This window comes from Anabrus simplex, chromosome 1 (assembly GCF_040414725.1).
Source record: "Anabrus simplex isolate iqAnaSimp1 chromosome 1, ASM4041472v1, whole genome shotgun sequence".
Lineage (NCBI taxonomy): Eukaryota > Metazoa > Arthropoda > Insecta > Orthoptera > Tettigoniidae > Anabrus > Anabrus simplex.
In genome coordinates, this window is record NC_090265.1 from 545749965 (window position 1) to 545768527 (window position 18563).

Here is an 18563-nt window from a genome sequence, read left to right on the forward strand (position 1 = left end):
AGAAGAAGAAGATACTCAGGAATTTGCATGAAATGGGAGTGGAAGGCAGGAGACCAAGAGAAGGACCAAGGAACAGATAGCTGAAAGAAGTGGAGGAGCAGGTGAAGAAAATGGGAGAGGAATGGACGAAAGTGACAACAGAGAGCTGGCAGGAAGACAGAAGACAATGGAAAGGCTTGCATTCTAAACAGACCTGGCCAATGACTGGAAGCATTATAAGATTATAACTTTGCTGTAGTCATTAGCCAACTTGCAGGAAATACCGTGCATGTGCTCAATAGCTTAGCTGCTGGCCTCCTACCCGGAAGGCTGAGGTTCAAATCCTAGTCAATTCTCAGTTGAAATTTTCTTCTGAAAAATCACATAGCATTAGGAAGGGCATCTGGCTGTACAACCCAACAGCTAAAACCAAAATGAGCATGAGTTGCTCCAGCAACCCTAGAAATTACTGGAATAACCATGGATAAGTCTTTTTGCAGGAAGTAGTCAAATGCCCTTACCTTTTCAAGCAGTTATAAGAAAAATATATTCAGGATCAACTTGATATAATGGTCAGAATTTATAGTCTGTTACAAGAAATCAGCCATATCATTTCTGTAGTGCTATTCATACACTAAACACCAATTTTGGGGGCATGGCGTGGAGTTTTCTTTTGGGCTTTTGAAGGAATAGTAACATTTATTTCACCATTTACCCATCCACTTACATGAAACTAAGCATCATTAGAAAACCATCTTTGCATCTGCAAGCCTTTCATCTTGATATAGACATACTGTACTGGAAACATTGGTGATTAGGAGTCTTCAATTATTTTATGTTAAAAGAAAAATAAGTATCTGTGAAATGAATATGGGAAGTACATATATTTGACATTAGAGGATGTGCCTTGATTGATTGAATAATTGATTGATTCATACCTATATTTCAGTATATTCGAGATGTGTTGGACAGCCCACGAGTTCATGGAATTCAGTTTCTCTTCCTTGTAGGAGGTTTTGCAGAATCTCAGCTATTACAGAATGAAGTACGACAAGCTTTCAGTGATCGTCTGAGGGTGATCATTCCACAGGTATGTTAAAGAAAGAAAGAAAGAAAGAAAGAAAGAAAGAAAGAAAGAAAGAACAAAAGAAAGAATAGTTTCTTCCATTTTATTAGTAACTGAGAAGTTTTTATAGTCTGCATCTTAAGAGGTGGCATTATTTTAGGTTCATGTTACATGAATTAAAGCAAACTACTGTACATTGTACAAAGCATACATATAAAGCTAGCAAAAATATGATAACTGACTTGGAAAGAGAAGGATCTCAAGTGTCTACAGTAGTGAGCGGTTCATGCATCCGCCATTTTGTGGTGAAATCGGAGCTTGGACCGTGTGGTAAAATTAATATAATTCAGGACTGCAACATAATAGCATGTACCGTGATGTGTCCCCTGTTTTGTTTACGTGAAATCTCTCAATAACAGTACTAATATTTTTGTGAAAACATGATTAGTTGAGCAAAAATAATTGAGAAGTAGTTGAATACTTTGTGAAAATTACTGAAATACCACAACATCTTAATTTAAAGAAGGTCTAAGCCTACTGCAAATGGAAACAGGACTGAACAAGTGGCTGTGTGGTTAGGGTCACGCAGCTGTGAGCTTGCATTTGGGAGACAGTGGGTTCAAACTCCACTGTTGGCAGCCTTGAAGATGGTTTTCCATGGTTTCTCATTTTCACCCCATACAAATGCTGGAGCTGTACCTTAATTAAGGCCATGGCTGCTTCCTTTGCACTCCTAGCCCTTTCCTATCGCATCATCGCCATAAGACCGATCCGTGTCGGTGCAATGTAAAGCAAATTGTAAAATGGAAACAAATAGAAAGAATGAGTCAAACAGAATGAAACAAGTAGAAAGAATGAGTCAAAGAGAATGAAACTGCTCAAGTTTAAAGATGCACATACAAGAGATTCTCTGCACAATGTAAGAAAGCCCTGGCAGTCAAGCACCAAGAGCTGCAACTGGGTAGGCCTTGACTTACTGTTCCCAGTTAGCCTATGGATATACATAAACCAAAAAATACCCAGTAAATGTAACTGTGAAGATGGAGATAGCAAATAGTGTGATTTCACAATATTTGCAAGAGGAGATCATAGTCAAAAATAAGAATCTCCCTAAACCTCTGCCCACTCACCTATTTCTAACATCCACATGATATATTCTATGCCAGAAAGCTCTTTGACAGTGGCTTTGACACAGACTCTACACATTTTAAAAAATAATCTTAATGAAAAATAAAATCTTACAAAAACTTTGCTCTTTAAAGCAAACCTACATTCACAACTCTACAACTATAATGGGCTGGAATGGAATGGCGTATGGCTTTTAGTGCCGGGAGATCCCAGGACAGGTTTGGCTTGCCAGGTGCAGGTCTTTTGATTTGACACCCGTAGGCGACGTGCGCATCGTGATGATGAAATTATGATGAAGACAACACATACACCCAGCCCCCGTGCCAGGGAAATTAAACAATGATGGATAAAATTCCCGACCCTGCCGGGAACCCTGTGACCAAAGCCAGCATGTTAACCATTTAGCCATGGAGCCGGACACTATAATGGGCTTTCCTTCTTTTTTCACTCTGATCCTTTTTACTGGAAAATTTCTTTAAACAGTGCACTGTCATAACCAACACCATATTCAGATGCCAAATTTTGAATTGATTGATGTTCATTAAACATTCAGTTACTTTCACTTTGCTTGCTATTTTTAGAACTACGATAAACATTTTCTCTTAGTCTTGAGATTTGGAACATGAAACTTTCAGGTCATGACATGAAAGATAAATTCTCGTTGTTAGTGCTTGTATTTGTAATTTCTACTCATCTTCTAAGGTCTAGTCTTAAATAGTACAACAAGCTGGAATTGTTACCTGATGGCTAGAAATGACATGTCACTGATAGTTCTTAACAAGGTTTGAAAGGTAAGAAAAAGAGCATTGAAGTAATTACTGTGCACACTGTGTCAAAATCACTCTTCTTTTTGCATTCGTAAGATAATAAATATGCATAACTATAAACTAGGGGCTGCCTGGCCAAGGCAGTAAAGGCATGCTCGGTTCACCCCGGAGGACGTGGGTTCGATTCCCTGTCAGGATGTCGTAAAATTTAAGAAACGAGATTTCCACTTCCGGAGGTGCACATGGCCTGAGGTTCACTCAGCCTACACCAAAAATTAATACCAGGTTAATTCCTGGGGGCATAGAGCTAACCAATCTACCCCACCAAGTCCCAAGGTTATGGAGAGTGGAAGCCTTTACCTTCTACCCCTCCAGGGGCCTTCATGGCCTGTACGGAGATGACAAAAAAAACCTGTAAACTGAGGACTAATAATTAGGTTTTACTGAAATTCGTACTATTATCTCATCATTTTAATCTTCTGTCTGTAGTTGTCTAAAATGTACGGTATATTTTCAGTTACCTCCATAAATGTTGCAATATTATCTATATATATAAAATAAGAGTTTTGTCTGTACAATGCTCAGAATTTGAAAAGAATGGTATTTTTGTATCGGTCATGTCCATAGTAACAAGGAAATGCACTTTTTACATTTCCGTAATTTTTGTCTGTCTGTATGTATGTATGTACGTACACGCATCACGAGAAAACGGCTGAAGAGAATTTCATGAAAATCGGTATGTGAAGTTAGGGGATGAGTCACTACAATCTAGGCTATAAATCATTTTACTCACGCTGAGGGAAATGATAGTTTAGGGGAAGGTCTACAATTTAATTCTCAAATATTTATATTATTAGTGGTCCTATCAATAAATACTACATAACTAAATTTCTATAGAATTAAATTTCCGATCATTTATGTCATACATTGTTACTATACAGGATTTGATAACACAGGAATTCTTAAATTTGTATTTTGTTGCCAAGTCCATATCAACGCCGAGCCACGAGAAAATGGGTTAACAGAATTTAATGAAAGTCGGTATATAGAGTCGGGGAAGAACAAATTACAGTCTAAGTTATAAACAATTGAATTCCCCCTGGATGAAATTGTAGTTTAGGGGAAGGCGCATAAAAATTCATTTTTAAACACCTATGTTATTGGTCTTATCGAAAAGTACTACATAACAAAAGTTATAGCGAATAAAATTTCTGACCATTTATGTTTTATTTAGTTTTGCCATACCGACTGTGATAAGAGTGGTATTTCAGAGTCAGAAGAAAACTAAATGTGAAGGCCTACAATATTGGAAGCCCATAACATTGATCAACAATATCATTACATTGACCATTGTTTGTTGTGATGTTCTGTGTCTCTTATGCTGCCGCTCAAATCCGATAGATGCGATTACTGCTGCGTACCAAGTATAACAGCCTGACTGAATACTGGCGGGAAATAGCTGGGGAGTTAGAAAACTTTCTTCTTTAGCATGTCATTCCTCTGGTTCATACATTTTCTGATACAGCTGGTACGTAACACACTGGTTCATCATAGTATTACAGATATTCAATCCCTACTCTGACGCGCTGTTTTCAATGAGCAGTGTGCACACTTAGGGCAGAGCCTCACTCAGTAGTAGTAGTAGTATATGACTTGGTCTACAATTACAATTTAGGCATACTCCAAATTATAGCACCACAATTTACTAAATAATAAAATTCAACCCTGAAAAGAACCGTTTCTTAAAAAGAGCTTCTTCCTCTTCACTTTTATTAAATTCAACATTAATTTTTTTCAAAATTAACAGTAAAGAGGGGGTTTCTCCTCTGGCTTGAAGGAAAAATTTGCCTCCAAGTCAGATAGATTTTTTCGCTGCCAGTGTAGTGAATTGCGATTTTCCAACTCATCGGGTACTCCTAGGAAACAGATTAGTAAAAGGGCATAGTTTTTTTTCCTGTGACTCTCCACTATTTGACCCGCTCCCCCCTCCCAAAAAGACTAAGAGTGTTCACGGATCACGGCTGTCTGCTGCCAGGTCATTCCAACTCTGGAACTTTGGACTGTTAGATCAGTAGCGTAGTACTGTTCGTTAAAAGTGAGAAAATGTGTTGTTTTTCATTTGATCAAGTGTTTCATTGCTTTTAATCGCGCCATTCCTACTGGTGTCATTGTAATGACCTATGTTCATTTCAGTTGGGAAAACCACTAAGACAGTCTTTCTGAGGATGTAAAAAGGCAGGTGGAGAGTGAGTGCCTGCCATTATAATGAAATTCCCCAACGCAGTCTTCATATGAGAAAAGACGTTTGGTGATTTCTCTGCCGCATTTCTAGGGTAACATTAAGAGCTATGCAATTTAATAGACTTGCTCACAACGTGTACACTACCTAAACTACAATTCTGTATACAATGTAGAATTCCATAGCGAAGCACGGGTAGAACAACTAGTTGCAAAATAAAACAAAAGTATCTCTATGCCAAGGATAGAGAAAGTGAAATCTGTCTGCAAACAAATAAGGGTAGAAAATCTCCAGAACGAGGAAATTAGACAGAAGTACATGGATATGATAGAGCAGCTTGTAAATGTAAAAAGAAGGCTCATCAGAAATGGCTCCAAACAAGGGCTGATGCAGACAAAGAATTGTACATAGATGAAAGAAACAGAGCTAAACAAATAGTTGTTGAATCCAAAAAGAAGTCATTGGATGATTTTGGTAATAACCTGGAAAGGCCAGGTTAAGCAGCAGGGAAACCTTTCTGGACAGTAATAAAGAATCTTACTAAGGGAGGGAAAATGGATATGAACAGTGTTTTGGGTAATTCAGGTGAACTCATAATAGATCCCAGGGAATCATTGGAGAGATGGAGGGAATATTTTGAACATCTTCTCAATTTAAAAGGAAATCTTCCTGGTGGTGTTGTGAACAGCCAAGCTCATGGGGAGGAGGAAAATGATGGTGAAATTATGCTCGACGGTAAACAAACTCCATTGTCATAAAGCAGCAGGAATAGATGAAATTAGACCTGAAATGGTGAAGTATAGTGGGAAGGCAGGGATGAAATGGCTTCATAGAGTAGTAAAATTAGCGTGGAGTGTTGGTAAGGTACCTTCAGATTGGACAAAAGCAGTAATTGCACCTATCTATAAGCAAGGGAACAGGAAGGATTGCAACATCTATCGAGGTATCTCATTGATTAGTATACCAGCAAAGGTATTCACTGGCATCTTGGAAGGGAGGGTGCGATTAGTGCGTGAGAAGAAGTTGGATGAAAACCAGTGTGGTTTCAGACCACAGAGGGGCTGTCAGGATCAAATTTTCAGTATGCACCAGGTAAATGAAAAATGCTACGAAAGGAATAGACAGCTGTGTTTATGTTTCGTAGATCTAGAGAAAGCATATGACAGGGTACCAAGGGAAAAGATGTTCACCTTACTGGGGGACTATGGAATTAAAGGTAGATTATTAAAATCAATCAAAGGTATTCATGTTAACAATTGGGCTTCAGTGGGAATTGATGATAGAATGAGTTCTTGGTTCAGGGTACTTACAGAAGTTAGACAAGGCTGTAATCTTTCACCTTTGCTGTTTGTAGTTTACATGGATCATCTGCTGAATGGTATAAAGTGGCAGGGAGGGATTAAATTCAGTGAAGTGTAGTAAGCAGTCTGGCCTATGCTGACAACTTGGTCTTAATGGCAGATTGTGCCGAAAGCCTGCAGTCTAATAGCTTGGAACTTGAAAATATGTGCAATGAGTATGGTATGAAAATTAGCCTTATGAAGACTAAATTGATGTCAGTAAGTAAGAAATTCAACAGAAGTAAATGTCAGATTGGTGATACAAAGCTGGAACAGGTAGATAATTTCAAGTATTTAGGTTGTGTGTTCTCTCAGGATGGTAATACTGTAAGTGAGATTGAAGCAAGGTGCAGAAAAGCTAATGCCGTGAGTTCGCATTTGCGGTCAACAGTATTCTGTAAGAAGGAAGTCAGCTCCCGCATGAAACTATCTTTACATCACTTATTTCAGACCAACTTTGCTTTACGAGAGCGAAAGATGGGTGGACTCAGGATATCTTATTCATAAGTTAGAAGTAACAGACATGAAAGTAGCGAGAACGATTGCTGGTACAAGCAGGTGGGAACAATGGCAGGAGGGTGCTCGGAATGAGGAGATAAAGGCTAAGTTAGAAATGAACTCAGTGGATGAAGCTGTACGCATAAACCGGCTTTGGTGGTGGGGTCATGTGAGGCAAATGGAGGAGTAGAGGCTACGTAGGAGTATAATGGACTCTGTTATAGAGGGTAAGAGAAGTAGAGGTAGACCAAGACGATGATGGTTAGACTCAGTTTCTAGCAATTTAAAGATAAAGAAGTATAGAACTAAAAGAGGCCACAGTACGAGTTGCAAATAGAAGCTTGTGGACTGAACCCCAGAAGTCATAATGGTCTATAATGATAATGTATGTATGTGTATAAAATGAGCAAAGTACATCCTTCACAGGATTAATGGTAACATATATTGCTTATGAGATTAGCATGATTGCTATAATAGTTGCAGGTGCAAAGATAAACTTATAATTCAAAATGAATTATCCATAAGAAACACCTTTTTAAAATTGTACTGAATAGACGTATTTTCATTAAATTATTATTACTAGAATAATAATTTAAATGACAATAATATCCAAGTTAACTGTTTAATACATGTAGAGCTTTGTAAATAATATTGTTTTAAACTTCATTGAACATGTACCTAAAATAATGTTGCAATTGTAAATCCACCTATTTCACTAAGCTTTAAAGGTGAAATGCTACTTGAACTCTGTTGTTTCCCCAAGCAGGGAGTCTCTCTCACTATCTTGCGAGGAGCTGTGCTCTTTGGACTGGACCCTGGAGTGGTAACACTTCGACGTTCAAAGCATACATATGGTGTTGGAGTACTGACACGATTTGTACCTGGAGTGCATCCAAAAGGTTAGTGCATTTATTGAATGTTGTTTATAAACATCTTTAATAAATATCTTTAATGGTATATGAGTTATTTTTTGTGTACATCTTAGCTGCTTGTAGATGCTTAATTCACCTTAATTTACTGAATATATGAGGATGACCCCCAATGTAATTCCTAAAAGAAGCAAAAACAATTATTAACTACACTCAAGATGAAGGTACTACTTAAAGGTAAATTTTGCTCGTGTTTAGATATATCATAGGCTCCAGATGAACTACCACTTTCTTATTTAATAATATAACAAGAATTACCTGTTTTGTCTTGCCTAATGCAGTCTCCATACTCTGTATGCAAATAAAGTTTACTTCAAAACTGTAGAAGTTGAAAATGTAACAGTGTTGTCTGTCATGGTCCCTGTCCTCTTAACAGAGAAACTAGTGGAGAAGGATGGTGTGCAATGGTGTGCTGATGTACTAGACAAGTTTGTGGAGGCTGAGCAATCTGTTACACTGGGAGAAACTGTAGTCCGAAGATACACCCCAGCCAAGCCATCCCAGACCTCCATAGTGATCAACATATACTGCGCAGATACAAATGAGGCAAAGGTAAAATACTTATTATACAGTAATTATTATTATTATTATTATTATTATTATTATTATTATTATTATTATTATTATTACATAACCATGTTTCAGTATGTTTTCAATTCCATTATTGCTCATGCTTATTCATTCAGGCTCAGTTACTAACCACAGTACTGGTACAACTAAACAATAATACATTTTACAACCTGTGAAAATAAAGTTCTGTGAATAGTCCTGTAGTATGAACATAGATGAACAATGCAGAACAGTGACCTTACTGTCCTTCAAAATAGTTCCCTCCCATAACTATGTACTGCTGAGATCGGCAGTACATGTCCTGGAAACTTTGCAAGAAGGCTTCGTTTGGGATGGTGTTCAAAAGCCTCGTCACGTTTCATTGGATGTCAGGAATATAATCAAATCTCTTTCCTTTCAAACTGAGTTTGAGTCATGGGAATAGGAAGAAGTCTGAAGGATTGAGATCTGGCGAGTATGGGGGATGTTCAAGTTTCACCACCCCCTCTTTTGCAATGAACTGTTTGACGGGGGTTGTCAGAAACACTTTCCCGGCCTCCCCCGAAAATGGCTGAACCACTCGTACACACAATTCAAGGACAGTGCTTGATCTTCATAAACACTTACCAGCATCGCATGCATTTCTTTCGATGTCTTGCCAAGCTTAAAACAACACTGCACATTGATCTTTTGGTCATTCATGTTCCTGTTCGCAGTTCAGAACCAATGCACTAAACACGCAGGTCTTACACGACACACACACGATGCTCAACTGAACAATGTTGGGAGTAGCTGGTCAAAACCTGCTGCTATGCAGGTGCAGCGCTGCGTGTCACCAGTGTTGCCGGATCAACCATTCTGACTTCATTCACTGAACTTTATTGTCGCAGGTTGTATATTTCTTGTTTGCTTCATTCTTTTAATGAAGCTCAGGATCAAATATTTCCATAGAAAAGTCTAGCATATCATATCTTGAAAATCGTTCACTTTTCTCTGTTTGTCTGCCATGTTCTTATCAAAGAATGATATATTTCCATGTTCTTATCAAAGAATGATATATTTACAGTTCATCACAGACCCAGGAGTACGACGCTGTGGTACTTTAAATCTGGACCTGTCCAATACCACTGTTCAAAGTGAAGGACGAAGAGAGATTCACACTCGTATGGTATTTGGGGGAACAGAGGTGACTGCTAGTGCATTAGATGTCACTTCTGGTAACATTGTTCATGCAGATGTTGACTTTCTGACAATCCAATAGCTGCTATTGTAGCTAAAGAAGTGATCCTAGTTGTCCATCTACATTGTGAACATGATCAACATGAGTGAAAAATATTGATTGCAGTGTTATACCTTGTTCATGATCCAATGAAAACTCTAAACTTCATTCACTTATGTCTGGTGATTTTAAAATTGCCCATGTTACATTTGACATTGTTTAAGAACTTGCAGTAATAATGAAATGTTCACATCACTATTATTGTATCTACATACTGTACATGAATCTTCAGTGAAAGTGAAACGAAAGTGTTACTGAAACATTAACTGGAGTCCACAAAATACTTCCATAGAGGACTTTGCAGTAGTAAACCCTAAGGACTAAAGACTAAAATTTTGACAAATGCTCTTCTACTTTCTATAAGTTTGTTCAAATATACCCTATCTCTGTGTTCCATGCGTAATAATGTTCTTTGCTTCTTAAAGACCTCACAAAAAACATCTGATAACACTTGTTGCTTTCTTCATCTTTGACAAACCAAAATATTGTAATAGCTTTTTACTTCTCTGAATCCACTTGTAAAAATGTGTTTTGTTCAGTATATATTTTTGCATTTTTCAACATTATGTAAATCTGATTTTTTTAAATTTTTTAACCTTCTGAGTGAGGTCAGAGCAATCCAGCCTTCTTATGTATGTTTGCAAGGAATTTAGATATACTTCTATAAAAAAGCAGTTACAACAGCATTCTTCATAGTACTATGCAATATTTCCAGGAAAGAGTTTAGGGGCATAGAAGATTAGTACAAATGTCTAGAACCCAAAGCACAAGACATGTGACTAGTGCATTTCCAATTACGTCAAGAATTACGACTATGAAAGTTTTTAGCATTATTAGAGTTTTGTGAAGACTTTAGTATTGTATTGTATTGTATTGTATTTCCAAAGTGAATTAACCTAATCTTTATGCAGAAAAATAGACACTTTAAAGTGTTTGTAACTCCTAACAGTCAATGTGACTGTGAAGTTACTGCAGATTACAAAGTCAGCATTGGCTGCAGTTAGATTCTCCAAAATTCACCAAAAGAATAATACTCTCCCTATTTTCCCTTTTAGAATTTTTCTCAAGTCTTTTTGATGCAAAATACCTTTTATCATGTTAGCAGAATTTTTCATCTTTGAAGATTTCAAAAGGCATTTTTGCAGCTTTAGACCTTATACATTGCATCTTAATACAACTCTTGGAAAAGGAAAGGAAAGCAAAGGTGGTAAGACTGAATTGAATCATTTAGTTGTACTTCACAATTATTAATATATGATGCATAAAAATATCCTTCTTAGAAAATTAGAAAATAGCTTGATCTACTTATTCATAGACACAATGCAGTATAATCTAAAAATGACATACCATGTTTAGAAAAGTGAAGTGTTCTCTGTATTTTCGATACCACATTAAATTTTGTCAGAGACATAAAAGAGTTAAATTTTAGTGAGAAAATATTACAAAATATGACTTGCTACAGTTGTTTACAGAAGTTAGAATTACTCTATCTTATTCAAAATATATAAGAACAGATTGTACATATTTCACTGCTATTTCCATAATTTGACTATAAATTACTGAGAATTATGAGATCAGCTGGATATGCATCGTGAAGTGCAATTAAATAATGATTTGTATATTATTAATGTAACTATGTACAGTTGTTTTTGACTGCTCTGTAATTATGTTCATAGACATTATTTAGAAAATAAAAAATTAAGAAAATACTGAGGAAGTATGTTATTCATATTTTAACTTTTTGAGCAGTACGGATGTACATTTATGTCAGCTGATGACCTGGCCTGATGTAATACTGGCATGTTTTGAACTTTGCACCAAAGCATTATGTACAAGAGTGATCACAAATGTGGCTCTGATAGCAAAGAGCTGAATGTGGCTCTTGCCAGTAGCTCAGGGCAGACTCACATCTGGCTTGCTATCTCATCGCCAGTGTGTTATGTTATACCTACCCCCACTAATTCCTTTCTCTGCCAGTCATACCTCCCCACCACACATGGCCACATGCAACTCATTGGACCTGGTCTGAAGAGAAATTTTGCTTGTGCACAGCGCTATCAGCAGTTCATTAAAAAATTCCCACATGAAAGATTTATAATTCTGTTCAACCTGACAACTCAAGTAACCTCCTTTAAAGGTACATACCTGCTTTCATGATCCTCACCTAAAGCTTTTACTTTGAACAGAAGAGCACAGAACTGAATACACACCATATGCGGCAAAACAAACGACACTGAAATGTTAGAATATTTAATAGTGTTTTACCTTCATCTTAATGCTGTGCTTCCCTGTCCCAACAGCATATAAACAAGCAATTTGCAACTCCGTCAAATATATATAGCACATTTACAAGTACTTCAACAATGGCAGTAGTCACTTAAGTGCGGCCAGTATCCAGTATTCGGGAGATAGTAGGTTCATACCCCACTGTCGGCAGCCCTGAAAATGGTTTTCCGTGGTTTCCCATTTTCACACCAGGCAAATGCTGGGGCTGTACCTTAATTAAGGCCACGGCCGCTTCCTTCCCACTCCTAGCCCTTCCCTGTCCCATCATCGCCATAAGACCTATCTGTGTCGGTGCGACGTAAAGCAACTAGCAAACAAAATTAAATAAATAAATAATAAAAAATGGCAGTGACTAGGGTGCAGTTAATCTTCATAGGCAAGGTGGTCAAGATAACCGGTAGGATGAAGTTCCTCCACTGATGAAGGCTGCAGCCAAAAATTTTGGAGTCATGTTTTTCTTTTATGTGTACTCTATCCACGCGGATTTACATAGAAAGTCGTTGCTCTCCATCTGTTTCCTAGACATTAACCCTGGAGCAGGTGCATAGGGGACACACGTCACTCATGTAGATTTATCTTTATTTTGTTGCCAGTTCAGTCACTCCAGGCTCAAGTGTCTTTCAGTACCTTTAAGAGGCATTGCTGCCAATATTATCTGATGATTATACTGTTCCTTGACTGGGTCGCTTAAGTGCATGGAATGAATATTTGCTCCATTTTGCCCTCTTGAATTCCAACCCCTAGATTGTAGAGCTGGCTTTAAAACATGAAGTATGCCTTATATTATGATCTTTCCTTCCCTTGAAAACTCCACTCATGCTTATTCATCTACTAATGTCATTCCATGCCACCTCTCCGCTCACAGCTTGGAACATACCGCTTGTTGTTACAATGAACAAATTTAATTATATAGGTCCATATTGATACAGCTTAAATAAGAACTAACATTAGGTTTTAACATACCGCTTAATTGAACACTTCATCCCCTTACTCCCAAGTCTTGTCTGCCCAAAGTTTGCAACATTTTTACAACATAACTCTTTGGTCGGAAATTAGCAAGAACAAATTGTGCTGCTTTCCTTTGGATCTTTTTCAGTTCTCGTATCAAGTAATCCTGGTGTGGCCCCAATACACTGGAACCATACTCTAATTGGGGTCTTACCAGGGACCTATACACCAACTCCTTTACATCCTTACTACAACCCCTAAATACCCTCATAAACATGTGAAAAGATCTGTAATCTCTATAAACAAACATGTTAATGTGATTACCCTAAGGTACTAGACTCAGAAAATCAATGCCATGAGGTACTGTCACCCCATCAATACAGTAATTAACACTGAGAAGACTCTTCCTCTTGGTAGAACTTACAACCTGACTTTTCATTCCATTCACCATCATACCATTATCTGCTATCCATCTTACAACATTGTCAAAGTCTTTTTGTATCACAGTCCTGTAATTTGTTTATTACTCTATACAGTACATCATCATTCACAAAAAGCCTTGTCTGGGATTCCAGGTCTTTACTTAAGGAATCTGTGTCTTCAGACATATTGACACCTCCTACCAGTATAATGTATTTAAGGTTCATTTTCCTTTACACATAACCATAGGAAAATGAACACAATGTTCTGATGGACTGCATATCCTTATGTGATTGGGAGGTGTGACCAGTCTAAGAATAATAATGGGTAGGAAGAGCATTGTCAGATACATGTTTCTTAAGCAGTGATATACATACGATCACATAAAGTTTCAATAATATTGGCTTGAAGCAATTGGTTAGAGAAGAGGGAGAGGAGCAATAGTAATAAGAAATGAAGATATGAAAATGTGGAGAGCTCTGAGTAATGGAAAAGTAAAGGAGAATTCAAGTCTAATTATGGCAATCATGGATCAGATGAATAAAATTGTATGCACAAAATATACAGGAACATTAATTTCATTATCAAAGTCACCGGCTTTCAATATAATAAAAATCTCTGGCTATTATGCCATGGTTCACTCCTCTCATTCCTTCCAGACGTTTCAACTACTGCTGCGGTAGTAATTTTCAATGGCATCGTCTAGGTACGCTCTCCTGTATCCCACTGGTGACTGCGGTGGTTGCTTGGGAGTCAGCTGCGTTTATATCTGATTGTGCATCCTCCAATTGGTTCGCACCGTGCAGTCTGATGTCTGATTGAATATCTGAAAGCATGACCTCTGATTGGGTTGCGCCAAGCAGTCTGACGTTTGGTTGGATCTCTGAGCACACGACTTCAGATTGGTTTGCACCATGCAGTCTGTCGTCTGATTGAATATATGGGGGCATAACTTATGATTGGTTCGCACCGAGCAGTCTGTTGTTAGATTGGATCTCGGTGTGCACGACCTCCAATTGGGTCACACTGAGCAATCGGTCCTCTGGTTGGTTGACTGTGATGTCCCTGATCTTAGTTGGCTTCGACCGTAAGTTGTATAAGGGGGTGTACCAGGCCTTGCTGAGCTTCATTCCTTCCTCCTTTCTATTAAAGTTATCTGGATGTTTGTGTCCTTCAATAGCTTCCCTGCAGAGGCAGGCGTGGAAGTGGGATGTTGTGGCCAGTATATCAGTATCCTCGTAACACGTCATGCTTTCTGTCAAGCAGAGCATGCTCCGCTATTGCTGACTTGTCGTATTGCCCCAAGCGACAGTTCCTTTTGTGCTCCGTCAGGCGAATCTTGACACATTTGCCAGTCATGCCAATATAAGCACCTCCACAGGTGCACGGTATCCTATAGACTTCAGTAGATGTTAGAGGGTCACATGGATCTTTGGCAGAACATAACATATTTTGTAGCTGTCAGGTCGGCTGAAAAATGGTCTTAACATTGTGACGTTTAAGGAGTCTTCCAATATGATCTGTAACATCCTGAATATACGGGGGAAAAAAGTGATACCTTTCTTCCTGGGTGGTTCTCGTTTATTGTTAGCTGTCTTCTGCGATGGAGTGTCCTCCTGACCTCTTCTACCGTGTAGCCATTGGTTCATAAGACTTGATCAAGATGCCGTAGTTCTTTCTTGATGTACTGTGGTTCACAGACATGAAGAGTGCGATCCACCAAGGTCTTCATCATGGCGCACTTCTGGCCATGGTGGTGATTGGAATCTTCGTTTAAGTAACGGTCTGTGCGTGTTGGTTTTTGATATACTTGATGTCCTAGGGATCCATCGTTCTTCATCTTCACCAGCACATCCAGGAAGGCTAATTCCCCATCTTTTTCCCTCTCCACAGTGAATTGTCTACGAGGATGAATGCTATTCAGATGTGTAAGAAAGCCATCAAGTGTCTCCTCTCCATGTCCCCATATCATGAAAGTGTCATCCACGTAGCAAAACCTACAGCTGGATTTATTCACAGCAGTCTGCAGAGCTTCCTCTTCAAAGAACTCCATATAAAAGTTAGCAATAACAGGGCTAAGCAGGCTTCCCATGGCAACACCGTTGGTCTGTTCATAAAATCAAAGTTTCCATTGAAAAAAATGTAATTATGAGTACATGTTCAAATAAAACTATTGTCTCATATGGAAAGAAATGTTTAATATGTTCTAGAGTATCCTTGATTGGTACCATGGTAAACAGCGAGACAATGTCAAAACTGACGAGTATATCCCCTGGTTGTACTTGCAAGTGTCACAATCTGTTTATGAAATGGGCAGAGTCTCTGATGTGCGAGTCTTTAGTTCCTATGTAAGGTTGCGGTAACTTGCTTAAATATTTTGCAACTTCATAAGTTGGAGAGCCAATTACACTAACGATGGGACGAAAAGGAACATCTGACTTATGGATCTGAAGAAGACCATACAGTTTTGGAGATAAGGCTTCTGATTTCTTCAGTTTCTTCTGTTCTTCTGGTAAAATAAGATTTCTTAATCAGAGTATCGGTCTTGTTCAAGATACTCATAGCTGGTCCACAGGGAAATTTCTTGTAGATTGAAGGATCAAGTTCTTTGATCTTATGTTCATAATCCACGGTGTTCAAGATAACATTACCTTTGTCTGCCGCTAAAATCATAATACTTTTGTTGGCTTTTAAATTCTTTAGGGCAAGCCCCTCCTTTTTGCTAAGATTACCTTTTTGGTAATTTGGCCTTGCAGAGTATCTTGGAACAGTCGTGACATATTTCCTTGGAAACCTCTGGTGGTAGTTGATGTATTCCTGATTCTATGTTGGAAATGATATCTTCTATTGGGATGGCCATCAGTGTAACCGCAAAATTGCCTCCTTTTGCAAAAACAGTAGTTTCATCTTCTGTTAAACAATGGTTAGATAAGTTAACGACTGTCCAGGAAGGATCCACCATATCAATCGGATTCCTTGTTCTCATATTGCCCCATATACATTTGTACTTTTTCTTCTGCCGTTGCGTATCCTTCCTCTCCTGATGTTCCATAGTGTTGTAAGTACTCCTGTCCACAACATCCCACTTCCATGCCTGCCTCTATAGGTAAGCTATTGATATTCACAAACATCCAGATAACTTTAAAAGAAAGGAGGAAGGACTGAAACTCAGCAAGTCCTGGTACACCCCCTTATTTAATTTACAGCCCAAGCCAAGATTAGAGACATCACAGTCAACCAACCGAAGGACCGATTGCTCGGCACGACCCAATCAGAGGTCGTGCACTCCGAGATCTAATCTAACAACAGACTTATCGGCGTGACCCAGTCAGAAGTCATGCCCCCATGTATTCAACCAGATGACAGACTGCACGGCGTGAACCAATCAGAGGTCGTGTGCTCAGAGATCCAACCAAACGTCAGACTGCTCGGCATGAACCAATCGGAGGTCGTGCTTTCAGATATTCAATCAGACATCGGACTGCACGGCGTGAACCAATCGGAGGCCGCACACTCAGATATACATGCAGCTGCCTCCCAAGCGACCACCGCAGTCGCTAGTGGGATACAGGAAAGAGTACCTAGATGACACCACAGAAGATGACTACCGCAGCAGTAGTCAAAACATCTGGAAGGAATGAGAGGAGTGGACCATGGCATAACAGCCAGGAAGATTTTTATTATATTAATTGCAATAACCATAAAATTAGCAGATTTCACCCAAAGAATTTTTAATAGTCTTGTTTTAATGCAGAGTCTGCATCTGATCATTATCAATTGAAAATAATGGTTTGTGTCAGTTCATTAAATAAGAAGACAATTAACTAAATTTTCTTAATAATTCTAGTATCTCTAAAGTTTGTAAAACCTCTATAACCTATTGGGTTTGGACTTGCTCTTTGACATCAGTTTGACACACAATTTAAATAATTTATGGAAACAACACCAGGAATGATCACATGTTTATAACAAATTTTCAGAATCTTAACCAATCTACTTCTTCTTGTCATTTTAAAACATCTGAATCATTTTATCAACATGTGGAGTTATATTGAAATGAATGTTCAGTAGACCCAGTCCTATTAGCTGCTCTTTACTCAAGCAGGAAATTAAACAAGTTTTGAGACACTGAAGGGTGGGAAAGCTGCTTTCACTTGTTTTGACTTACAAAGACTGTAGCTAACAGAAGATGGCAATGTAAATTCAAGAAGGAGAAATCAGTGAATTGACCACATTTTTCTACTGCTTCCTGAACTGTCTTGGAAAGAGAATATCATTTTCCACATCTCTCACTGCTAAGGTTGTCAGATGTACGATTTTACCAGGAACAATATAATTTTTCTCAGTTTGTTTTGCATACCGTACTCTAAACCGTATGCTGAATGTTCCGTTTTTCAGAAAACAAATTTTTTATTTTTAAAATATCACGCTTTAGACCACAGCATCATTATTAAAATGTGTGCAAATATACTGTACTCTTTATATCTGAACCAAGATCACTCATCACTACTGGTTCCAATCAGTTGTAATCAATCCAATTCTAAGGAACTTCTCAAAAAACAGTTTGCTGAACTGAGTGGGATAGAGTGGAATCTCAACTGGGACTCATTAACCTGCCATTCATTCTTATCATTTACTAAGCTTGGAATCTGCACCGCACTGAGTTGGATTGTGGCTGGATATGCCACAGTACCTCATTTGTTCATTAGCAGTTTCTGTTTGTTTTTCACCCAAACAAGGTTCCAAAAGTTGGCATTTGCTGCAGTGAGCAGGCTGTCAGCAAGTTACAAGAGAGGGGCAAGTATCACATAGAAACACAAAATTTGTGAGGAGGAAAAGGAAATATAAAATATGGTGAAAACAAATGACAACTAGATATTTTGTTCATTGTAGTTAAGTTTTTACCTACAGTAGATGGTATGATGAGGCTGAAGATCAAACGAGTTTGGGAGTGAGATGTGAAGAGAAGTAAAAATATTGATATATTCAAGGTTTTTGGGCCTTGTAAGGTAGAAGGTGAATAGGTCTATTGGTGATATACAAATATTCCAAAACTAAAAAAAATTAAACCACAATATGAGAGGATTTAAATTTGCTACCCATTGATTAGGAAGTAGAGAATGAAAAGAGAGAAC

General features: G+C 38.2%; 1 protein-coding gene across 3 annotated transcripts in view; it reads left to right on the forward strand.

Annotated features, from left to right (window-relative positions):
- The window catches only part of LOC136857113 (heat shock 70 kDa protein 12A), a 560524-nt gene extending 549081 nt beyond the window's left edge, over window positions 1–11443 (forward strand). For 2 of the 3 annotated variants that reach the window (XM_067135515.2, XM_068225061.1), the window contains 4 exons: window positions 929–1069; window positions 7781–7916; window positions 8323–8498; window positions 9562–11443. In XM_067135515.2, the coding sequence (XP_066991616.2) occupies window positions 929–1069; window positions 7781–7916; window positions 8323–8498; window positions 9562–9756 (648 nt within the window). In that variant the 3' untranslated portion in view covers window positions 9757–11443. The remainder of the gene's footprint in view (window positions 1–928; window positions 1070–7780; window positions 7917–8322; window positions 8499–9561) is intronic. The other variant, XM_068225062.1, reaches the window with a different exon arrangement.
- Window positions 11444–18563: the final 7120 nt, after the last annotated feature.